Source organism: Chionomys nivalis, chromosome 12, assembly GCF_950005125.1.
Source record: "Chionomys nivalis chromosome 12, mChiNiv1.1, whole genome shotgun sequence".
In the NCBI taxonomy this organism is placed as follows: Eukaryota; Metazoa; Chordata; class Mammalia; order Rodentia; family Cricetidae; genus Chionomys; species Chionomys nivalis.
Window position 1 is genome coordinate 68,784,144 of NC_080097.1, and position 26,109 is coordinate 68,810,252.

At 42.7% G+C, this 26,109-nt stretch overlaps 1 protein-coding gene across 8 annotated transcripts in view; it reads left to right on the forward strand.

The window, feature by feature from the left end:
• Positions 1-26,109, forward strand: part of Kcnma1 (potassium calcium-activated channel subfamily M alpha 1) — a 740,126-nt gene that overhangs the window by 579,132 nt on the left and 134,885 nt on the right. For all 8 annotated transcript variants that reach the window (XM_057786232.1, XM_057786233.1, XM_057786234.1 and 5 more), the window contains exons 16-18: positions 2,145-2,213; positions 10,999-11,085; positions 17,584-17,660. In XM_057786232.1, coding sequence (XP_057642215.1) covers positions 2,145-2,213; positions 10,999-11,085; positions 17,584-17,660 — 233 coding nt within the window. The remainder of the gene's footprint in view (positions 1-2,144; positions 2,214-10,998; positions 11,086-17,583; positions 17,661-26,109) is intronic.

Below are 26,109 nucleotides of genomic sequence, written 5' to 3' on the forward strand. Positions count from 1 at the left end.
AGCCAGACAGCCTGGAAGAATTGGTGATCTCCCATAAAAGACCTGTCTCAAAAAACAATGTCTGAGCAGCAATACTCAGGGTTGACCCCTGGCTTCCACAATGTGCACATGTACCCCTCACTTGCATGTATCCACACACAAAGTCACATCAACTCCATGTCTCTCATTCACTTAGAATAAGCAGCATGTGCCTTGTTGGGGCAAGCAGAGTCCTCATGACCTTTCACCCCACCTTGCTCTTTGACCCACCCATGGCTTGTCTTGACTTGCTCTTTCAGTGCCGGCTCTGCAGGCTCTGTGTCTGGTTCTCAAACGTTTAGACCATTTTTAAGACTCAGGACTTTTGTTCTTGCCATTTCTATCCCACAGAGATCCCTTTCTCCATACCCTCTCCTTCCTCCTCAGTACCCTCTGCATCTTCAGGGTGGTCCTTTTGGGCTATTACAAATTGGCAAATACCTATTTTCTCCTCAGTTACTATTTATCCTCACAAGTGGTTTTATTTCTACATAGGATTTGTCAAGATCTAGAAATTTATTATTGATTCCCTTGTATATTGGCTTAAAATTGCACTTTCCCTGAAAGCACACTTCACTGGAGGGGAAGATGTCTCTCCGTTGAGGTCAGTTAGAGGCCTAATACTTAACCCCTGGATGGGTTGTGTGGATGTTCAGAGTCTTAACTTTACCACCAGTCAAACAGGGGTAGAAACAGAAGGATGGGTCTCCCGTGGAGGAAGGTGGTAAGAAATAAGTAGATCTACCAAGGAAGGCCTTAGCCTAGGACCTCATCCCTCATCCCCTTTACAATCCTGAAACTAAATAACCAGGGTTCATTTTTCATTATCACTTGAGCAATGTTTCATTATTTAATATCTCCTAAAATATATGATTTAATGCTTATTGTAGAAACATGTGATACAAAATATATGTGGTTCATTTTTTCTTTGTGTGAGCTCTTATCTCTTTAAATAGTCAATGACCATCTTAATCTAAATTTTACTACATTATTTCCAGGTTTATATCTTATTCTTTGTGACTCTAACATCTTAAAACAGTTCTCAGAATTCATTTTGGATTTGGCAGCCTTACACCCTACTGTACCGTTCTTCATTTAACCTTTGCCTTTGAGTTTTCTACTCCACATGACTAGCACTACCTGAATCTCTTTATGCACAAGCATGTTGTGACACCTCTTTTTATTTTCTTGGAGCTGAGACACAGTGAGTAGGATTCATCTGTTTATGGAGGCCCTCTGTGTTAGTGGCTCCGTTTGCTGTGCACTGTGGGGGGAATTCCAAACACTTTGAAGACTTCTCTGTGGCCAAGGAGAGAATGGGAAGCAGCCACAGCCAGCGTAAACTTAGCTAGGAACTAAATGACATGGATACAGGCAAGGTGCTGGCGAGGTTTGAAAAATAAAATCTATAAAGAGAGCAATAGCTAGAATATTGCTTGGAGCTGGTGATTAGACTGGCAGTGGCCTGGGAAAGTGGTTTGGAAGAGAAGAGAAGATACTGGGGTGCAGAGGGTGCACAAGAGTGAAGGTGGGGAGGCAGGAACAAGCCAACAGAGAGCAGTCTGGTCTGCAGCCCAGAGCCCTTCGCAGAGGAGGTGAGGCAGCTTGGATAAAACCAGGAGTGAGAATGCTGTAGTCATGCGCTGGGCACTTAGGTGGAGGCTAAGTATTATTACCGTCATTCCAAGCACAAGGGGGGCTGCTCTGAACAACAATATGAGCCATTTGTACAAAAGGCCGAAATGGAATCCAAATAACAGGTCGCACTGCTCCAAGTCTCTTCCTCCCACTGCAGTTAACATTTTACTACCCGGCTGAGTAACTAATGAATCTGGCCGCTGTAAATCCCCAGGCACAAATCTCTGCTTGGGGTCTGTGTCTAGACATCCAGACCAGAGCCCAATTTGCACTTTGAACATCCAGTCCCTTATCACTTGTGGGAAATCAGCTTTAATGGGGAAGATGTGGAGGTGTCATTTTACTGACCCTGCCTTTGGCACCTGGGGGTAGACTGAGGGTTCCCTGGATAATGACTGCATTAGGGGACTGGAAGTTCCAGAAGGGGTTTGTTATGAAACTCTGCTATTCACAGTCATTGACTGGGAGGCCTCTCTGTCTCATCGCAGGCTGTGCTTTGTGAAGCTGAAACTCCTGATGATAGCCATTGAGTACAAGTCTGCCAACCGGGAGAGCCGGTAAGTTGACGTTCATGTTTGAAGTGTTTATCCCTGGAGGGGTCCGTCCGCTTCCTCTTTCTCGCTTTATGAATTATTGGCTTGGAACCCAGTGCAGCACCTCCAGAATCCTGCAAAACATTTCAAGACACTGCAGTTTCTATTTCAGACCAGCCTGTCACCCCATGCTCCACTGGACACCCAGACATTTCTCTGGAAGACAGGAGAGAGTAGCTCCACCCACTATGCTATACCTACCCTTTACACAAGAAAGCAAGAACGGAAGGACTCTCTCTTGAAGTTCTTTTTACTGCTGTAAGCAGAAAGCAGGTGGTCTCAGGCCTTCTTTCCAGCAGCCTGCGGTAGAGCGGTAATGGGAGGGGCCTCTCTCTCAGTAGCCGATCTGTAAGCAGCCTATTGTGGACCATATGTGTTTCTCCCACTGCAGCCACAGCCAGGTGGCAGAATATCAGCTTCATGTAAATTAGCCAGAAGAGAAGAGCTCTGAGGCAGGAGCTCTCATTATTTATTTATTTTTTATTTAATGATGTGCAAATCAGACCAGTGAGGGACAAGGTCTGGTTGAAATAGATAACACCCCAGTCGATAACATGACCTTACTGCTGGTTGGTGGCAGCACTGTCTGAGCAGGAATCTGGTAGTGGTGGTGGGAGGTCCTAGGTGCCTCGATGATGACACAGATAATCTTGGATCCTCAATTCTTACTCATAGTTTGGGGAGAAAGATAGCTGGTTAAAAGACAGCCTGACTTTTGTTCTCTGAAACGATGTATCCAGATGCTGTACCTGCTCTAGCAAGGCTTTTGCTCCTACATGTTCACAGGGCCAGAAGGGCAGCCCACCCCAACACACGTCTTCATAACCCAACAGAATGCAGGGCAACACTTAAAAAGTTCTACTAGCCTCATTCAAGGAGTTTTGTCAGTCCTGATAAATGACCACACACACACACACACACACACACACACACACACACACACACACACACACACACACATGCCTATTTCCAAATATGTGTCTGTGACATAAACAAAGGGAACACTGGATCACAGGCAAGTGGATCCTCTGTTGTCCCTCCCCTTAACTGTCATGTCAGATTGTCCACAGCCAATCTGATCAAATGCTGAGTTACTTTGAAAATCCAAATCAACCAGACACCGGAAGAGAAAATGGTGGATTTGGTGTCTTTTGTAGAACACTGTGGTAGCAATTTCAAAACTATGCATGGAAGGATACATTTTTCTTTTCCTTGTTGGAAAAGGAAAGACTATTAAAAGTATTATTTGAGCCAAAGAGAGCCATGGCCATTTGTCTGTCAAGAGTTAAAGTGGGATTTGCTAGAGTTACCATTAGCCCACCTTTATACCAGCCTTACCTGGATCCACGTGTGTGGAGGAAGGACTGTGGGTCCTTGGATTTTTTTTGGAGGGTGGGGTAGGTTGTGAATGGCAATCTTTGTGGATCAGAGGACCTCTCTCTATCACTTTTGTGCATCTCTCTCCAAACAAATATAAAGGAAAGAAAGGAAAAAAGAAAGGAAGGAAGGAAGGAAGGAGGGAGGGAGGGAGGAAAAGGATCACTGCGTAGGTGGTGTTGATGAGTATTTTCTGTTATGATCTCACGGCATCACTGAGCCATGAGCATCAAGCCACTCAGCTCCCACTTACCACCCTTTGGTCCCAGGAAAGAGAGGTGCCACTAGAGGCCAGGCACTATTCTAAGGAAACAGATTTCAGGTCCCAGGCAAACACAGCCTTCTCTTTGACAGGGCCTCTCATTGATTCATAAACCTGAGCTGTTTCCAACAAAGCCATGTCTAGAGATATAGGTTGTGGATTTTGTTTTCCCTTCTAGTGCCCCCAGAAAAGGCAAAAAAAGAACTTGTCTGGCTTTGTATTGGCTTTTTGTGTGCAGTTGCCAACATTAATCCTCGGTGTGGCTTGGTCTCAGTGTGGAAGCACATGAGTGCTGTGGGAAAGGTGTGCTGGAGGGAACATGGCACGTACCCCAACAAAACCCAAGATGTACTCAACAAAGCGTCTAAGTCCAAAGCGCACTTTTGTTTTTATATCCTTGTGAGAGACCTAGTCCTCATCCTCTCACGTTTTGTAATGGACAAGGTATGGAAATCTAGAGAAGCTGCTTCTCTTCCCACTTCCTACTTCTGACCAATGTTTGAGGTTCTTCTCTGTTGTTGGCTCCACCCATGATCCTGTTTCCATGCTTGGCTGATAAACCTTGTTTTCACACGCATCCTTCAAATGATTTGAAACAAAGGTTTTATTCCTTCCTTCCTCCTGGTGTCAGTCAATTTATTATCAAATTGTTTGATTTGAAATTCTTTTCTTGTCGTTTTGCAGAAGCCGAAAGCGGTATGCATTCTTCGTTAACTTTCCTTCCAACCTCCACCCTCTGTCTTCACTCCTAACCACAGGACTAACCATTTGCCAAGAACTCAAGAAGAGAGATTATATATATGAATATATAATCTCATTCCCTTGTCTAGTATATATATATATATATATAGTATATGTATACATATATATATATATTTTTATACATATGTATCACCCGTCTCCCACTAGAATACATAAAAGTAGCCTGCGCTGTCCTTGTTTGATTTGTTGATTCTTTTGGTTGATGCACTAACTTCTTTGCAGGAAAACTAAAATAAATAAGTAAAAAGGTAAACAGAAAGGCATAGATTGTCTTCAATCTTAGCACTAATGATGAAAACAAATCATATTCAACTTGAAAAGGAGACCGTTTCTCTCCAGCCCTCTGTGTCTGTTTCTGTACTGTCCTGATGTTGTCCTGGTGTCCATCAGATGCGGGCACCATTTTGTCTTCATCCCACATCCACATTCCCAGTGACCTTCTCGCCCCTCTGTTGAGTTTCCACTTTGTCAATCAGTTTCTGTCCTTTATCCACAAACCAGAGACCAAGCCCTAGTACCTCGCCCTTTCCTCATTTTTGTTCAGGTTGATTTCATTTTGACTATCTAATTTCTTGAGCAGTTCTCTGTAGAGACTTAAAATGCCAGCACTGAACTGCCCAGTTGTGTATTTGTGTTCTACAATAAGCACTGTTTGTTGGAACAAACTCATGGTTTTCTTTTGCCCCTTGTGTATTTGGCACATTTCTTAGTAGGAAGTACCTCAGCTTTTACCATGTCACTTCATCCTGTTTTGCCGCTGTTTTGTGTTGCATGAAGCATGACTAAATTATTATCAATGGCATTTTTTTAATTATTTGGGTTTGGGGTGATTGTTTTGCTGTTGTTACATTTCTCAGCATAGTTTTTCTAAAAGGCATTCTCTAAGACAGTACTGTTGAAAAGAGACTGCGACACTGCTGACTTCTTCATGTTCTTCTCCGTGGTTGTAGTCACTGTCATGTGTTTGTGTTTATACTTGTGTGTTTGTGTTGTATGGGATTCTTTCCAACGTCAGATCTTCTGTAATTTTTTTTTAGTAGATGTGAATAAGTAGAGGTGGCTTCCTGTCAGTTTGGTATTATTGATATGATCCAACTGCGAGAAGTTATTGCAACACTATGCATCTTCAGAGGTCCACAGTGGTTGCACCTCTGCTGTTGGCTTCTGGCCTGGAGCCCTTTTACTTGTGGTGAAGGCATGTTGTGATATGGGCATGACTTGTCTTAACGTGTACCAGAGAGTATGGCTTGCTCCCAGAACCACATGTCCAGTGTTATCTTTCCTAGATCAGCTCTCTAGCCTCTCCCATGTAGCTAGTCTTGTTATACTCTACAAATATATGGAAATTTTACTTTTAAGATTATTGATGTGAACTTGAGCTAAATCATATATTACCAATATTGTTGTGGACCACAGTGATGGTCATTTGAGTCTGACCAGCTGGGAGCAACCTTGATTATGGTGTCTCTGTATGTAAGTGAACTAGGCCTATGCATATTGAAGCATGGAATACACACCTGTGTCTTCTACACATATTCTAATGTAAATGCATGTGTCTAGTTGTGTGGGACTCCAGCAGCACTTATTGTAAAGCCCAGAAGAAATGGAAAGTTCCAGAGAAGTGATGAGGTTTGAGATTTGGGTTTTTTCTAAGCTATGTCGTAACACAACACAAACTGCAGTTCAGTTGAACTTCCTGAGAGGGGACAGAAATTGGTTCGAATCAAGTTCCTGCTGGTAGTAATTGTCCATGAACTTGAGTGATCAGAGAGACCTATCCCCAGTGGTGTGAGTCAGCAGGGCATAGCATGAACTGAGCTCCTCAGTGGTTCTGACTTGCTTACTCTGTTTAATGAAGTCCCATTAGCTTGCTAGACACAACTGTGATCATAGTGTTTCCAAGTATAAACTATACCTTCACAGAAGTGGTGATATTTTCTCAATTGCTTGGGGAATGGTACACGATGCCTCAAGGGGGTGGATGGGCACAAAACCACACACACACGCACACATACACACACACACACACACATGCACACACAAATGCATGCACGCGGTCTATTCGTCCATAGTGGATGAAAGTCTTCTTTAAGGTATCTGTTTCAGTTGAATTACTAGTCATTGGCCATTTCCCCTAACAAAGGTAAGGATTAGGAGGACTGAAGGAAGGATTACTAAATCATTCAGCAGCTGTTGCACCTTAAGTATTAGAGAGAAGAAAAAGAATATTTCTCCCCACCTAGTCCTGATTTTTTTTTTTCAATCTGCTGCAGGTTCAGGTATAAGAGAGTCAGTGTAGTGTCTCCCGTAGGGCCCTGATAAAAACATGCCTTACTGGATAGAGCCCATTCCGTGTGGATGCGTTCTGCAATCAGAAACATGCCTTTCAGTTCTAAGTGAGTTTTGCTTTCAGTATTGAAAGCAGTTGCTCCAGCTGCCCAAGTGACTGTTTACATATTTGCGTATTTGTATATTTATACTTAATGCCTCTGGGAACTTAGCTTGGTGGCCAATCTACAAGAAGACTTGTGGTCATGCATTTGACCGGGCTGACCAATGAGAACTGCAGTACTTGCTACATTCATTTATTGGAGAGAAAAAGAGAAACTTAGAGAACTGAGGCCAACGACTGGGCTTTTCATTCATTCTACAGATCTAGAAAGTGCATGTAGCATGTAAGACTCCCTAAGTTCTACTAAGAAAAACTCAGAAGTAAATGGGGATCATGTTTCCCAGTTTTCCAACTGGCAGTGATTTCTTACAGAAAGTGTGTGCTTTGCTCTTGTGAAGGGGTAAGCAGACGAAGAATAAGCCTTGCTGCAGACCTAGGAAAAGCAATGAGCGAGAATTCGTGGAGATGGGACCACACAAGCCCTGTGCTGCCAGTTCTCACTAGGCGGTTTCAAGTGAAGTCAGCAAGGTCATGGGAAAAAAGGGGGATAATTTATATCTTCCTTGAAATGAGGAAATGTCTCCTTCTGCCAAGATGTCCTTGTTGGAATTCTGCTAATGGATGTGCAGGAAGAAAGGCCTCTCCCGATAGGAGACTCCTCTTGGAGATTTCCTTGATTCTCTACATGACGCATCTTGAGTTTTATCTCTGATAAGCTTATGACTTAAACAAAATTGGAGCCAGAAAATTGATTAAAAATGGTGCTTGTGGAGGAAGATGTTTGGCAGCCATAAGAACAAAACAAACTTGACATTGAAAAGTCTCCTAAAAAGATCAGAGAAATTTGCCAAAAAACAAACAAACAAAAAAAGACAAACAAAAAAGTTAACTTCCTAGTAAGTCAATAGCAAATTTTAAGTCTAGAAGGCATTTTGTAGGGGGAGGAAAAAGTTATTCCTGCCTAGAATTCATATCTTTTTACATTTCTAAGAGGAAGAAGACTAGCATTTATTTAAATGTTTCTAGATTTGGAATGCAGGTAACAGTTATGCGAATCAGGAATGTATTTCTCCAAAGAGGCTGTGAAACTCACAGGTCACTTAGGAAACTTCCTATGTTGTGGGCCCCAGGAATCAAAGGCTTGTTCTTCACCACCCTTAGGGCTCAGTCTAGCCTGCATGGCACAGAGCACTTGTCTGATGGACTTCCCCTTAGAGCTCAGTCTAGCCTACAAGGCACAGAGCACCTGTGCTTATGGACTTCCTATTTTTTTTTCCTGGATGGGCTCACTCTTTCGACTTCCTCAAATGAACCCCCCCAAGCCTGTCTTAGCCTAACCTTTATACCTGCCTCATACTTCATATGCATGCAAGTTTAATCTTCTCACCCTGTCCACAGGGCACATGAGGGTATTTGGGGATCCCAAGAGCTCTGGGGACAGGAGATGCTGTCTATCTCTTGCATATCACCATAAAATTCCAGTAAATCTGTAGTAACCCATTTCTAGATGTTGCCCAGAGACCACACCTTCATAAGGGTTTAGTTAGCATTGAATACAAAATCGAGAGTAGGCCAGTGGAGGTGTGAGGGCTTCTTTACTCTGACGTTTTTAGTCACCTTGCTTATATTTATAGAAACCAAAGATTAAAGACATAGTGTGTCCTTAAAATACATAGAGTATAGCCTTTATTCTCTTTGGAACATTACCAGTCAGGTATTGTACTCTGCGTTTTATAGTTTAGGAGGGTGAGACCTAGCTTCCTTAAAAGCCAGGATCCAGTGGTTGATGCATGCACCTAAGTGCTTCACTAACATTGATGGCTAGGGAAGCTGAGGCTTGAGCACCAGGATGATCTCCATTAGCACTGACTTGATTAAAAGATGCTTGAAGACTGCAGTAAACCACTTCGACCTGCATTCTCTAGGCTGCAATCCCTGATTTCACTGCAGGCCAATTCTTGTTCAGTCAGTGCAGATAAAGACCAGAGGAAAATGAAAAACCTCTGTGGCTAGGAACCCTGAGATCACCACATTTCACAGTGACACAGTGAACTGGATCCCTGTGGGACAGAAAATGTGGCACAAAGCATGAGGGAAGGAAGCACAGGTCATTGGACATATATGTCTGACCAAGACAACATGTGTCAAATTTTACCTTCTGTATTCTGTGGATTCTTATCAAAATAGAGGCTTCCCAAACTTTTGGGAATATACTTTTAAGACTCCAGAAGTGTGTGGGAATTTTTTAATAGAAGTACTCATGCATTATTCTATCATGTCTAGTTTTTAATTCTATAACTTCATCACAGAGGATATTTTTGATAAGAAGCACAGTGTTCCAGTCCACCGAGCCAGGAGACCTCTGGTGGAATGCAATATACTTGGGCATTTTTACAGGGATGACATGGTAACAGTAACCATAATCAAAGGAATCAAGCTGCTCAGACATTATCTTCTTTGACAAAAGTCTATTGTTAGTCTTAATGCACCTCTCATAGGGAAAAGCAGTCGAATTCTTGGTAGGTTTAGGAACTTACCCCAAATTACCACTTCAGTGCCAGAATATGAACCCAATTTCTGATTGCAGAGGCAGTCACATAGGAACTGCCTTTCAGGAAAACAAGGCAAAGATTGTACAAAATCTAGAACCCTGTGATCCTAAAATGCCTTACTTAGGTGATGTTGAAAAGGAAATCAATATAAACTATATAGTCTCACATGCACCTTAATGAGCACAAACTAATTTTTACATTCATTTAACTGCAAAAATTTGTATAATCTCTGACACCTTTGCCTCATGACTGTGCTAAATCAGAAGGCTTGTGATATGGGTGTAGGAATTGGCAGAGGGGTCATGATAAGCTCTCTTTGTAAAACCTCTGCCTTTTGCAGTATGTCCTTAGTGCAGACTGCAGGCCCATTAGGATGGACTGATGAGTTCTGATGTGGAAGGAACCTCATTGCTGCTGGTGGTTCTGGGGCAGAGCGGTCGCCTCTTCGTTCTTTCTTATTATTTAATGTTAACAGCAACCATGGCAATGGCACAAGCCCCGCTTCCCGCTGTCAGGTCTTGTAGGTAATGGTAGGTGCTCTCGTACTGTTCACAGCTATGAACAATAATCTCAGTCACCCTAAATGTAACTTGGCCAGCTAGTCCATATCTAACACTTGTAGGGCTGTGCATATTTAGGTTTATATATCCCTACAAGACAAGGCAGTTGTTTTGTTTCTGTTTTTAGAGATAATTTTCATTTGTCTTTACGCTGCAGTGGGCCCCAATGACAGAATACTGTTTTTATGTCTCATTCACACAACCCATCCATTTTTATAGAAAGCAGACGGGAATCATTGGGTATATTTGACAGATAATAGCTTTCTTTATCAGTGTGTAGATCGTGTTCTTCATAGAGTCTACTTACATGTCCTTATCAAAGCCTCAAAGATGTGCAGTTTCATTATGCATTACATGTAACATAGGTGTCTTGTACCATTCCCCATGGAAATATGTGGTATGTATATATGTATGTTTCTGTGTACACATAGGGGTCCCATTAATGCTCAATCACCTAAGGGAAAGTGGGAGTTGCATAGAACTTCATTAGGCTGAGTGTGTTTCAAAACTGACCATCAAAATCAGTTTCTAAATGGATCCATCCTGAAGAATGTGCTTTTAGTCGTGTGCTTCTGGGAGAAGCTAAGCAGCTCCATTAGGCAAACCCAGACCCCAAGACCCAGATCTTTTATGTCCCTGACTTGGACTGTGCTACCTGGAGCTAAATGATGGCATGATTGAACTAGATGTGTGGCCCAGTGAATGCCAGGCTCTGAGGAAAGATCTAAGGAACAAGACGAGTGGGGCCCCTATCAAGGCAACAGGATGGTGTCGTCATCAAGACTTTATCCTGAATCCCAGCTCACACCTTTGTCTTCTTTGTTTGTTTCTGTTCATTGAGCAGAATATTAATTAACCCTGGGAACCACCTTAAGATCCAAGAAGGTACTTTAGGATTTTTCATCGCAAGTGATGCCAAAGAAGTTAAAAGGTAAGAGTTGATTTTTATCTGCCTTCTTTCTGGTCCAACCCCAGACACTTAGATCTACTGAGACCTGCATGCTCCATATGTCCAAGACTCTACCTCCAGAAGTAGTAATTGCTTCCTAGGGTGTCTTTTCCCACAGTCAATTCCCTGTCTTTAAGTCAGAATACTAAAAATTTAGATCAGGAAGCATCGTTATCTGCCCCTTCATCTTACAAGGAAAGACACTGAGGCCCAGAAAGCAGAAGTGACTTCAAGTCATTCTAAGTCTTCCTGTTCTGAAGGAGATGCACAGGACTTCTGGCCCCTGTCTGAGATCATTTTCTAATATTGTATGGGCAAGTGTCCTTGCATATGTTCTGATGTAAATGCCAAGAAGAACTTCAAACAGTTTGGATTAATTTTAGGCGGAACATTAAAATGCCCCTATCTGTGCTCGCAACTTTCTAAGCCCTTGTCAGCTTCAGTTGGGAAGCCTCTTTAGGTCTAGTATGAGGCTAGCACCAGGCTCCACGTTTCTTAAAATTTTTTACTAATGTCTTTATTCCTATTTAAGTAACTTAGGTAATCACAGGACTTTGCATATCAATTTAGACTTTTGTTTATATTTGATTTTATTCCACCAACTCCAGAACTTTTGCTTTCAGAAAATATAATTAATCAAGAAAAGTTACTCAACTGAATAATTGTGTTACATATTTTAAATCAATACTTACTATGAGTGTCTTCAATTCTTTGTGGATGCCCATTGTCTTCTAATGAGTCCCCACTCAGAGCCAGGCCCATGCGACGTGTGCCTATTCTTTATGCTAACCCTCAAAAATTACCCCAGAAATAGAAGTCAGTCTTCTAAAGTGCTCAGAACCCTGGCCTTCTTGTCTGTAAAAGACCAGCACCTATTTACTCTGCACCATGGCTGTTCCAGGTACTAATGGGTTTCTTTGTGTTCATGACCTTACCCAGCCTTAGAGTTCCTTCTTTGTCTAGGAAGGAACTAAAACATGGCTTCACTGACCAGCTTGTGCAAAGTCACTGTGCTAGTGAGACATAACAAGACATATTTGCAAACTCTTAAATATGCTAATATATAACCCTGCTAATATTTGACAAAGTCAGGCTTATGATTTTCTACCCACTCAACTCTAGCAAGTGGGACTTTAAACAAGTTTTTAGACTACTAGTTTAAAAGTTTCCAGGGAAAAGAACCCTTAGAGTTGAGATTTTCTTTTTGTTTTGTTTTATTTTTTTGTTTTCTGGTTTTTATTTTTATTTTTTTACTGATCTCTCTAATAAGTTTACTTCTGCAAATTGGAAATTGGAGAATGATTGGCATTGTTAAACCATGTAAGAGAGATCCATCTCTATCCGGTTCATGGGTAAAATACGCTGAGACAGGAGGCCATCAGAACTATCGTTAGATGGACGTTCAGGTGAGAAAGGAAATTGTCTGTGTGAGCCCCACCACCAGGTACTCTGGAGTAGTTATGTCCTGGTCCAGATGTGAGACACGGAATTTTGAAGCAGAATCTCAGCTCTAAGCATGGTAGGCTGGGAGCACAGGCGACCGACCATACATCATGCACACCTCCCAGACAGCAAATTCAACCTGGGCTCCCATTTGTGTGATTCTATTTCCTACTGCATCTCTCACTAATGAGTGTCACAAACACCGAGCAGCTCAAGAAACAAATTACCACCTATATTAAGGAATGTAATATGTCTTGTCCCCGTGCTTTATGGTATTCACGAATACATGCTGACACCATCAGCTACAACCCCAGCCTGTAATTTCCATGGCGTGTGATCTGTCAGAGAAAAAGGTGTCAGTTAGGGTATTTCAAATAGATGAAGAGTACAGAAAGCTATAGAAAAGACATTGGAAATCTGAGTGAAACGGAACAAGTTGTGTAAAAAATGGAAAAGTAGATTATGATGGTTTCTTATTGGGTTTCACCCTCTGCTGTGGCTTCAAAAAAAAAAAAGCAAAACACCATACATTGAGAAAAGTCTTTGTCATAGAAACTTGAGGTGGGTGCTAGCTTTAGACAAGGAGGAGTGAGCCCAACTACTTCAATTAAGAGGTTACTCTGAGATAGGTACTTGGTCATATTTTTTTTGGCTGTCCCTAAATATCCCCCCTTTTAAATAACTCAGGAACACAGTCCTGTGATTCCCACTTTCTTTAGCAAATACATACTTTGTTTGAGTCATAATTAAAAATAATAGATTAGTTGTTAAGTGAAAAAAGTTATCTGCTACTATATTATATCATATCTACTTCTGGTTTCTTCTCAAAACATGGAATCCCCCAAATTGGGAAGCATTCTCAAATTGATTTATTCATCCACTCATCAAATATCTGCACATTGATTAATGTTTAGAAGGCTCCAGAGATCCTATTTGCTGTCCTGAGGCTCACAATCTATAGAAGAGAGAATTTTAGGTTCTTAAAAACTTTAAAATGAAAGAAGGAAGGATTTCAACTGGGTGTCAGTGAAAGCTGCTCTTCCAAGGAGGTAGCATCTGGACAGAGATAGAAATGAAGGGAAGGAGTCTTTCATATAAAGATCAGATGGGGAAGGACGATAACAGTGTGAAGTTTGTCGTGTTGAGACAACATGGGACAGCATGGCCGGGAGAGTACCAGAGGATGGAAGTGGGGAGAGATCAGAAGACAGGCTGAATCTGGTTCTTTGGGCACTTACAAAGAGAATGGCTTTATTATGGAATGAAGCATATTGATGCATATGATCAGAACTATATGTTCAAAGATCAGTCTCCTTGCCTGTGATGGAACAGGAGAGGAGGCAAGATATTCAGAGAGCATCAAATAGTGTAGGGAGATGCTGGCAGCTTGTGCAGGAGGAGACTCCCATTAGGGGCACTCTGGGGAGCCTGTAGTGCATACTCATGAACTGCATAGAAGTGAGGGAGGAGGAGGAATCAAGGCTTAGGCCTAGGTTTGGGGCAATGAGCGATGGTGACAACGATGTCTTGCTGAGATGATAAAAACTAGGAGAAGATGGAGGCCGTAGGAACTGAGGAATTCTGTCTGGGCCATGGTGAATGGAAGATCAGTCCTAAACATACCATGGAGTCGTCATAAAGGCAGGTGATAGCTGCTTTCAGCCTGAAACTGCAGGCACCAGGGGAAGAAGGGATAAGCTTGAGGAGGAGTGATGACCACTTAGTGGGAGCTTTGCCCTCTGGTGGGGAAATGTTCTTGTTACTATCCCACAACCCTCCAGAGAGCATACTCAGTCTTTCTCACTTCCAGTTGCTCTCAGACTCTTGCCTTTAGCCAATCACACAGAGCAACAGAGGACAAGGAGACCCTAAAGCCAACCTAGCAGCATGTGGAGGCGGGGTCTTTTGTGTGGTGTGTGAACTGGGGAAGAAGGGCAAGGTAGTTGCTTTGGAGTGAGAAGGCAAGCATCAGGAAAATAGAGAAGCCACCAGGAGTGGAGAAAGGCTCTTGGAAGCCATAGTCAGGGTTTTAAACAGGTTCTGTTCCCAGGATCACTGAGATTACAGGGTCAAGTGCATAGTTGTAACAAAGGACATTGCCAAGAGAATGCGATGGGGGCTTATCCAGGTGGTGTAGCTTCCAAAGAACTGCCCCTTAGCAAAAATTAACTTGTAGTTTAAAGAATCTGCTTCCTTCATCTGCAGCAGATGTCTTCATGTGACCGTGGACACTGTTAGCCCTTCATCTGCCTCATTAACCGTATCTGTCTGACTGTAGCACCTGCTTCGCTAAGTGAAAGAAGCCAAGCACAGAAGGACAAACATTGCACAATCTCACTTATATGTGAAATCTTAAAAAGTCAAGGCAATGTAAGCACAGGGTAGAATCGTGGTTACTAGAAGCTGGGGCAGCAGGGACATCTGGGGAACAAGGGTCAAGGGACATAAAATATTAATTTAAACGAGAGAATAAATGCAAGCGATTATTGCAAAGTGCCAAGACCATAGTTGGTTCAAAATAGGTTATTTTTGCATCTGCTTATTTATTTGTGTTGAATAGATGTGAGAAATTATTCACCTTGAAGGAAGGTGAGAGAGTAACTTTGCCCCTTCTACCGCATGGGACCCAGGGATCAACTCCAGCTGTCAGGGAGCAGGTGCTGCTGCCTGCTGAGCCCTCTCCCTGACCCACAGCTTGATGTTTTTACAACAGTGTGTTGTATTCATGAAAATTTCTTTTAACAATTTTTCTGTTAGGGTGGATGTTAAGTGTTCCCACTCCACATGCAAAGTAACAAGTAGACGAAAGGCTGCGTGTTGGTTTGCTTGGTTTCTCCATTCTACAACATAGATCACAAACACATAGCTTCTCTCAGTTAAAAACAAAATGTTTACAGGCTAGGGAGATGACTCAGCAGTTAAGAGCACTGGCTGCTCTTCCTGAGTTCAATTCCCAGCAACCACATGGTGAGTGACTCACAACCATCTATAGTAGGATCTGATATCCTCTTCTGGTGTGTAGGCATTCACGCAGATAGAGCACTCATATACATAAAATAAATAATTAAATAAATCTTTAAAGATGTTTAATATAAAGAACTGGGCTTTTTTTTTTTTTTTTTCATTTGGCTCATCTCTCCATCTCTTTAGAGAAACATGTTTAAGACTTTTGGCTCCTGGACTTGAATCCAGACTCTGCCACTTTGTGGTGTGACCTTGAGCAGGCCACTTAATCGCTACTCACCTCAGTTTCCTTATCCATAACCAAGCTTCCTTTAAAAAGGGTTGTTTGAAGATCAGATATATTAATGTTTTTACATGCTTAGAGCAGCCCCGGCCTATGTTTTGTTAGCTGTTATTACTGCTGCATTGCTGTTATCCGTGAGAGCATCTAAGGGGTCCTAAAATGGCCAGAGGAAGTGATTGGGAACTCACTTGCCTCAAGTGAATGGATGCCTCTTCTTGTCCCTCTTGTTTCAAGGCAGGCCACCATCCATTCATTTCCTACCCACAATGCCTTGTCGGGCAAACAGCTGCTTTTTCTGTTTTTGCAAAGGAGATGACGCCTGACATTTAAAGAAACGGTGAAGGAGCCCCTTGAGTTGAAAGAGCATTGGACTTGATGTAGAAATGTACACACTGTGGAAAACATAAAAGAACCTAGGAACTGTGTTTATTTCTTTGGCCTCCGTCGACAAATGGCTCTGTTTATTCCTGGCACCCAATTTCATGTTGGGAGTGGTAAAGGCATTAAGCCCAGGGTTTTGTTAGTTCCTGAATCCAGAGGGTTGGGAGGTCGTTCCAGTAAACTCTATTACCTCCCCAGTGCAGATGCTTCTCTACTTATGATGGAGTGACATCCCAGTAAACCATCATAATTTGAAAATAACTGAAGCTAAAAATGCATGTAATCTACTGAACATCACACGTTAGCCCGGACTGCCTAATATGTTCGAGCATTGAACATTAACATGCAGTTGGGCAGAGCCATCTAACAGAGCCTATTTAATAGATTTGCCAAAGTTGACCATCTCCTGCCACTTAGTGACGCCTTTGCTGAAAATCCTGAGTGGCTGAACGGCCGTGCCTCTGCACCAGCTCAAGCTGGAAGGGCTCAGTCCACCCACCCAGGTCCCCATGTTATTTCTCTGGATATTGATGTTAAGTAGTTTCCAAATCATCTTAGTTCTTCTCATTGAAACTAACTTTGGCACAGCCAGTTCACTTTAGAGTCCCAGATTGGCACTTAAGTCAGATTAGAGGACTTTGCTGTTATTATTGATGGCTCCTCCTTGGGGCTCATTCTGCCCACCATTCCCCTCCTCATCCCATTCCAGTGGTCAGCTGATTCTCACTCCAGAGAGAGAGAGAGAGAGAGAGAGAGAGAGAGAGAGAGAGAGAGAGAGATTTTATTCATTATCTGTGCTAGGACCCGACATAATGGGAATGGATCTCACCAGCTTTGGGGTGGAATAGGCTTTGACTTCCAGGAGAGAGTCTGAGGGGAACCATTGGAATCTTTCTGTGGACCCTCCTCCAGTAACTCCCAGTCCTCTCTGCCTTTGGTCAGTGAGGAAAGGTGCTTGTGAAGCGGCAAAGGTGACATTTAGTTTTGACCAAGACCCGTCATTATTGCGCCCCTTTAATATGTATTCGAGTAAGCCGTGGTGATTTAGAATTGTTTTTAATGTATACTCCAGAGACTTGGGGCTATTACCCATGTGTTCCAAGGACCAGTGTTCTCAGAAATTACAGTCACAAGCTTAGTGTATCACACCAGCAAGACCTTTCTCCTGGTTCCTTTGCAAATAAAAGTTTATAAAAAGAAGCACCAACTCGAATCACAGAGTGCTGGGTTTGAAGTGAATGGTCTTACAACAAACATTTCCGTCTGCAAATGTCTAAACTTCTCAAAAGATAAAAGGAAATTAGGCCTGGCATGTTTCATTAATTTGGCACCACCTCGGGGGACACGTGGTACTCATTTTACTTGGGTGGATTATGAGATGTGTCAGTTTTTCCGTTCTCTTTCTCCAGGGCATTTTTTTACTGCAAGGCCTGTCATGATGACGTCACAGATCCCAAAAGAATTAAAAAATGCGGCTGCAGGCGGCGTAAGTAGTGTTTCTTTCTCCCCTCCCTCCTGCTCTCCTTCCTCATCCCCAAATTCCTTTCCCTTCTCCTTTTCCTACAGAGGAACATTAAATACCAAGTGTTCTCTTGAATATGTTTGGATATTTCTCCCAACCATTTAAAGAAACATGAAACAGATACCAGTCCTTGCTTAGAGCAAAAGATGAAAAAGAAGTCACAGTTGGTGCTCAGGCGAGAGGCTAGTACCTCCTAGTACTTCTCTAGAAGTAGACATGTCTGGCCCACAGTTAAACATCAGGATGAAATGGAGGCTACCTACAGCTTTAGTGGAGGGAATGTTTTTATATCATGTTTACAGTAGATGAGGGAGGGTTCCCTAAGTTAAGAGACTATATGTAGTCCTAGAAGGGAAAGCAAGTCTCAGAACCCACTCTCCAAACAAAAGGAATAGACTGTCTTTCAATTGGAATTCTTGTAGGTTCAGACTTAGATCACCCCAGGGCAAAAGTACTGCTCCCAACAAGGCTACCAGTCACCGATGCCTACAGGCCATCCCCTAGTGCATTGCTTTATGGGGTGGACTGGACTGGGCTCAGAAGCTTCCAGCATAGATGATCTCAGTTGTCTTCCACTCCAGCTTTTCTCTGCACCCTCAGTGGTGACTCGGGAAACAGCTTATGAGCTCCACTGATGTCATACTGTGAAGCAGTCCTTGCTTTGGGGAGGCCCAACCTTTTGCAGCAATTAGCCTGCACAGTCCAGTAGAGATTGTTCTGAACCCTAAAAGAAAATCAATGCAAGACTGCCTTCCCTTCGACGGTTCGAAAAGCTCCTCGTGTTTGCTTTGATCCTCACCATGATCCTACATAACTAGCTGGGCTTTATTTAATCCAGTTAAAGCAACAATGACCCTTCCTTATTTAGTGAGACAATGGAATTGCTGATAATCATACAGCCAACATTCAAGATTCCAGTCTCCTGAGGCCTGTCTGAGTCCTGTGGTTTCAGTGATCTGATCTTTCTTACAAGAGGAAGGATATCCTTGGGCCAAATGAATTGGAAGAGAGTTATAAAAAAATTCCCTTCATAAAATACCATTTTACAAGAAGCTAGTCAAAAAACCACCATTCCTGGGCTATGCCACCCAAGGATCTTGCCACTGTGCTGCTTGAAGGGGATGTGTTAAACAATAAGACTTAAGATGATACCGCCTGAGCATCAATATACTGGTCTTCTGGGAAGCACCAATGGGCAGTACTCAGTCTAGAGACATTTCTGTAGAATCTTCTCGGACTCCTTTCCACACACCAGTTTAGGCCAGTTTTTTAGCATCCATGGTTTGCATTCCCAAACTCTGTCACTATGCCTATACCCAGAAGGATTTCCTGATTCTCTCAACCCTCAAGGAAGAGCATCTGAGTGAGTTAAAGATGAAGAAAAAGGTCATCATCAGATCAGCCTCCAGACTCCAGGACTCATTCCCTCTTCTCACCAGGTGCCTGGGAACTTAGCCATGAAGCAGGCATCCTCAGAATCATTTCCATCAGAAGGAACAGGCCATCCTGAGGCTAGATTCAGGCAAGAGAGGCACTAGAGCAAGAGGGTGAACCTCGTAAGGAAACTCTCATAGTGGCGATGGGGGCAAAATGAATGGGAGAATGTTGAGGCCAATAATCCATGCAAGGGTGTTTTTATAAGTAAACCCATCCCTTGGGAGCCTTAGTAAAGTGGCAAGGCTCTGGCGTACTAGGTGAGCATCCATTCATGTGCTTTTGTGTAACCTCTTCATGCATGGTCTCTTCTTGGTGCCTGTGGTAGAATGGTGAATGAGATCCCTTCCAAACCTTCTGTCAGGCAAAGAGACAAACACATGCCATGTTGAGAAATATATAAATTCATAGAGACCCACATGCTAAGACAAGAGATAAGACCATTTGAGGATGTCAGGGCTCTTATAGGAAGGCTACTACTTCATAGCTTGACTGGTCCTTTGGGAGGTGATAGAGGAGGTGAAACATGGGTGAGGAGAAGAGCAAGGGGCTAGAATCAAAAGCAAGAAGCCATTTGCAGTATTTAGAGGATGGGTGTAGGGCCTTTGGGGTCTGTGGCATCTGGAGAGAGAGGTCCAAAGTGAGATCATACAAGATGGCAGAGATGGTGCTGAGAAGGCAGATTTTAGTCCTGTGCCCAAAAGCTACCAGGTGATTTCAGGAAAGGAGATGACATCATCAGGTCTCAGCTGAAAAGATTTCCTTTGCATCTGAATGGGGGATTCACTCTGGAAGGCAGAATGGAAAAGGCAAGATGAGGAAAGACCTTCTCTGATTCACTCTCTGTGAAATCAGAGTGTCTGCCATAGGACCCATAGTACATTATTATGGCATGCCCCTTTTAAAGTTCTTACAAATAAGGATTTGACTTCCAAGGTATTTTTCTCCATCTCTGCTCCAGGCAAGCAAACAACGGTGAACTTGTAGCTCCATCCTCTTGTGAAAAGCACACTGTTATTTACAATCACTCCATTCCCCTCATTTCCATTCCATAAACTAAGCTAGTGAGTGTAATCGCCTATCATGCACAACATCATTGCTGCAAAAGGATGGCCTCCTCCAAGCTGCTCTTAAGAGTGTCAAGGTTATGGAATGAGTGGTTAATATTTGATAATAATCAGAATTGTCCAAATGTTGTTATTCCCAATTAAAAGGCCATAGCCTGGAGGACAGGATGCAGATATGTCTGGGAGGATTAGAATAAAATGAATAATTGAACATAAACCTTCTCATGAAGGTCAGGAATTGAAGAAATTGGAGAAGATATGTTTGGCTGTGAAGAAACATTCATGAGAAATAGTTAGCATCGTTAATAGCATATGGTCATAACAAATAGAGCAAAACTGGAAAAGACAGTTGTTCCACCCTGCTATTTATCCAACCCTGTTAGTGCAGCAGTTAATAATTCACCATAAAATGATATAGCTGTGTGAGCACAAAGCTAATACCAGCCCCGAGAATTTGTGTTTATTTCCTAACCCTCCAGTCCCTACCCCGTTTCTCCTTCCCAGTCTCTCCCTTACCCTTTTCATTTGTCTTCATTCAGTAACCTCCAATGTTTCATGTCCTCTCTTGGAGAAGTCCGGCACATGGCTATTCCATCTGTAGAGATCCCATCGTGGTAGCCTAGTTTAACGTGTGCGTTTCTTTCCATTTCTCATAGCTCTCCATCCATCCAGGAAGCGAGTCCAATTCAGATGTCTAGCCAAGGAAAAAGCGCTCAGACTCTGCCACTGACTCATTTTCTCTTTTTGTGCCACAAACCTGCTCTAATGATTCACACTTCCCTCCCAGCCTCTGCAAAGTTGCCAAGGGCACTCACCTAAGGCACAAGTCATGTTTAGATTGATGTGTGTGAAGGAATTTTCTTTAATTTCTAATCATTGACATGTCTTTGATTTATTTTGTTTCCTCTTTGCTGCCTTGGAATACGACCCCCACTCTATCTTAACTGCACCCTGGTAGTGATCTATTGTGAGTAAAGTGCGTTCCCCGCAGCCCAGAGTCCAGTTTTCCTGCTCTTTCTCTAAATGAGATATTTTTTTTCTGTACAGTTTTAGTTTCGTTTTATTTTTGGTATTCGTGTTGCATGTAGCAGTTACATCATGCCCCAACTCGCTCATGCCCCAACACAGTCCTCGTAGAGTAGCCAGGAGCTGGAGAGTGCCCAGAGCCCACTCTCCATGCATCCGCTCATTCCCCAGCCTCCAGAAAGCTCTGGACATGGTCTTATTTTTCCATTCGAAAATAAGACCTTGACAACAGTGTGTTTCTCTTGAAGGCCTCGCCTCAGGACTTTTAAGGGACACGAATTAGACTGGAGTAACTATCACTCTATCTTTAGATGCTTTGTCCATCGGATATCATGGTCATGCTTGCCTTTGATAAACTATACTTGTTTTCCCCTGCTATGGAGCTTGAACTCCCCTCCTGAAGGAAAAACATAGGCTACATATATATTCCTGAGTTGTGATATATATGATATGCACCAGTAGTTTATATGTAAAAATGTATATTTTTATATATAATCATAGGGAGATTCCATAGAGAGAGGAATGTGTTGATCATATTATATGTGCCTCTCTGTACAAGATGGTGGCTTGCTGGATATTTAATTGAGTACTCCTTTGGGACTGTAAGTATCTGCCTTTCTGGAGACAAGTGGTCATTATTTGCTACAGTCTATGAAGTTTCCTTGCTTTTAAGTACAACTTCTCCTTTAGTTAGCACCCACTAGTTCCTCCACAGTTCCTCCGTGAATGTTAGGCATCTGGAGGATCAGTGTGCTTATTTTGGAGGAAAAACATTAGTTAACTAAGGGAGAATGCTCCTTTTCATTAATGAGCCCTGTAGGAATCTAAACGAGTCGATACAAGTCTCTAGACCTTTCTAACTTACTCAAGGCATAGGATCCCATTTATCCAACCAGATGTAATTTTTAAGGCCAGTATTTCTATGTGTGACCTTCAGCTGTAATACTAGCTATCATGGGCACTAGCCGTCAGCATTGGGTCTTGACTTCCAGACATAAGACTCTATGGAAAGAGAAAGGAGACCCAGTCTGCAACTCATTGCGTTCATTGGCTCTGGAATGTGGAGGTGTTTCAGCACTGGACCTCTCATGTTCCTTTGCAGAAGAACAAGAAGAAGCAAGTTGACCGCTTGAGTTCTGGTAGTCTTCATGTGTCTAAAGTCTCTGATGTTCTATGTAGTGCCAAACCAAAATAATGATCTTCTTCAGTGCGACACACAGTTCGACCCACGTTGGCTCTGTGGAATGTATGTGGACGTGATGCTTCTGCACCCCCAGATTTTTCATACTCTAGCAGTCTTTGAGAACTAGAGGGCTACAAAATGCCAGTCAACACACAACTCCATTGGCAAAGTCTCCCACCTTTCCCAGCTACAGGGTGATTGGTGCGAGTCAGATCAACTAGCTGGGTGTGTGCTCAGGGTTGCTAACTTTAATCTTTGCCCTCCCCTCCTTCCCAATCATGGAAAGCCATGTGTAAGACCTTCTTCTTCTCCAGAAGGTAGCAGGAAGAACTGTGTTAAGTGAAGACATCATTTTTTATTTATATGATATGAAAGAACCTCTGCTTCCTAGCATAACATCTAACGATGTACCTCAAACAAAAACCTCAGTGGCTTTTCTTCTGTAGAGGGTTTGCTTATAACTTTGGTTGCTACTGAGCCCTAGAAGAATAGCTGTAAAGTCATGCTAAGAAATAATGCTTCCCTTCCGTGGGCTGATTTGAAAAGTGAGCCTGTGATCTGAGAAGTGTACCTTAATTTAATGGCATTTTTTTTCTTTTGCACTAGTATCCTCTTACATTTGCTCCTTTGGAAACCTAGATTGCTTTCCCTCCAGCAGCTGGAAACCTCCACCTGGCCCTCTTGGGCAAGGCTGCTTTTCCTCTCCCTTCCAATCCACCCCAGAAATTAAGATTCTGCAATTGCAACCTGGCCATTTGGTTGCTGATGCCGAAGGCAGATGGTACCGCAGACAGAATAGGCTGAAACCCTTCCTTCCACTCCAGACTTGGCTCAGAAAGGCCAACCGTCAGAGGACCTGAGGCCTGGAACCTGATCATGTTAAGTGTGTCCCAAGGAAAGAGAAGTGAACAGGCTACATCTGTAGCAGGTTTAATTTCTCACCATCCCAACCTTTGAAAGTAGAGGGAAAGTTGTGCAAGGGTGTGTCTAAGAAAGCTTTCCATTTTAAACACTCAAAAGTAAACAGAGAGCTTTGATGATGTCCATTAGGGAAGTACTTCTATTTTGTCTCTATAAATACCACTAGAAAGTCATAATGGAAATAGTGGATGAATATCCATTTTATTGTGGTGAAGAACAGCACATAAAAGCTTTCTTCTGAAGTGATGAAGCTGTTCAAACATAGATGTTTGTTTTGTTTTAGAGGAAGGTGAGAACCCAAATCAGATTCTGGGCACTGACATGACCTCTTCAAATCATTGATACTGGTCCAAGAACAAGAACATTTTGTGGGCCAAAGAGAAAACAAAGTCCCGAGGGGCTTATGTTTCTTCTTTCCCAGAGTTAAGTTGGCCTGTGGGTACAATTCGTAGAACATAAAGTTGTTCCAAGAGCCCTAAGACAAAGTGACGAGTACCTGCCGAGACACACTCTTGTCTAGTCCCTCTCAGGAAGCTGCAGCAACGCTGTAGGAGACCCTATCAGCCAGTGCAGTATAAAACCAGGGTGCTTGCAAGTTACCCCTATTGACTGCTCCGAGGAGCCTCTGCTAGGAGGTTTCATCTCTCTGTCCTCACTGCCCCGGAACATCATAGATGGGAGGCTGCTCTTGAATTGAAGTGGCTCCACATAGGTTTCAGTTCTTAGATATTGCAAGGCCCTCTTCTCTGACAAGAGCAAATTCTGCTTCAGGCTATTAGCAAACTGCTGTCCTACAGCCAGCTACCACTAGATGTCCTCATAAGCCTACTTTGCTTTGTCTTCACACTCTACTTAAAATCTTTTCTCTGGTGACAGGGAAGAGCCCTGGATGGCTACTAAGAAAGGAACTCAGCACACACCAATGGAGAGGAGACATGTTTTTATGGCCAGGCATAGATGAGAAACTTCTTTGTTTGTTTTAAATAGATACTGAAATGTTCCGTGTATGTCTGTGAAACTCAACTTTGTGGGGGTTAAGTCTCTCTCTGATGTATGACATAAATCCTCTAACCCACATTGACTGTAGAAAAGAAAACAGTTACCAAGAAGGTTCTGAGAGTCTAGAATTTATTGAAACCGTAATGAAGGGTGAGGAAGCCATAGAGTTGAGGAAGGTGATGAAGAAGTAATGCCCAAGTTAGAAAGTCTGTAATATGGTGCTTACGTGACTTTATTTTAGAACCCAAGAATAGAATGCCCACATTTTCTAGAACACCTACCACATGGGAGGCAAATATTCATTGATGATCTTGACCATGAATAAAAGTGGACCAGAAGAAATCTCAAAACTGCATACATGCATCATGCCTGACAGTCACTCCATCAGATGGAAGGTCAGAATTGCCCTTCCCTTCTTAGATAGTGGACCTAGAAGGACATGGGTGACAACACACCTGACCGGGGTGGTAGACAAGGAGGCATACTCTTAACTGGTCATCTTCACCCTAGACGTCGTGGCGTGGAAGGTTCGTCAGTATGTGGGACTTAATCATTTTTAACTGTTTGTGTCTTGTCCCTGAGCCTCATGTTGATCACTCTTGGTGTGTGTGTGTGGTCTTATGTCCTTTGAAATTTCTCTTTTGCATTTGGCGTGAGCGTAAAATGACCGGGAAGGAGTGACGAGTACTGGCATGTTTTCTGTTTTATGCATATGCCGCTTTGGAATGTGACTGCTTATAATTAACAGTTAATCTTCTTATAGCAAACGGGTTTCTGCTGCCTCGGTTACCAGTTGCAGCCTGTTACTGCATGCTAACAATACAAAATTTTACAGCAATGCATGGTCTCCAGGACAGCCAACCGTGACAGTTGCAAACAGTCCCTGAGAGTCACTGGTTTGATGTTATTCTCCCTCCTGGAGCCTTCTGATGTGGGAGGTCTCCACTGCCCATTGTGATAGGGTGACCTCTGTAGGAAAAAAAAATGATTCAGAACTTACCTATTCCCTTCCTCTTCCATATATGTATATATATATATATATATATGAACTTTCTTTCCCTATAAATGTGTCACATTCTATTACCATGCATGAACCCGAAATGGCAGTATGAAAATGAAAACCAGGGACTGTTGCTAATGAGAAACATAGCATTTCTGAGTTTGATGGGATTCTCTGCTACAGTATTTGATTTAAAAAAAAAAACAAAAACAAGTTTTAAAATAATTTGAAACTACAGTGAAACAAACAAAAGCAGAAAAGAAACTATCTTCATCATTCTCTTCTTCGCAAGTAACAAGTCAATATGTCCAGTTAAAGCATTAAGATAGAGAAACCAAGAGACTGACCTTCCAGGTGGTATACCAGATCTGGATATGGTTCGGCTAAGTTTATTTTCATGTCTTCCATTGAAGACTCTCTTCTGCCTTTCTTGACTCAGCCACTGCTGTTGATCAGGGTGGCCTGGACATTGGCAGCATGCCTTGTGACTTCCTTTGACTCAAATGCTATAGCAGATTCGTATTTTTATTTTTTGGTAAAAGCAAAGCTCAAGAGAATGATGTACTGAGAGTTGAACAGGGCTGGGTTGCATGTTAATCCAACAATGGGCTTAGTTAGGATGCTAAAGGACCGTGCGCTGGGGATGTGAGCCTACTCACAAGTGTGGAGGTGCTGCTGGAGGTCTCGCGTTCATCTTCCCCAGTGCCTGCTCTTCACAGTCATAATGTTCTTCTCGCTTGACAAGCCCACTGTATGGCAAGTCATGAAGGTCTTAGAACAGGG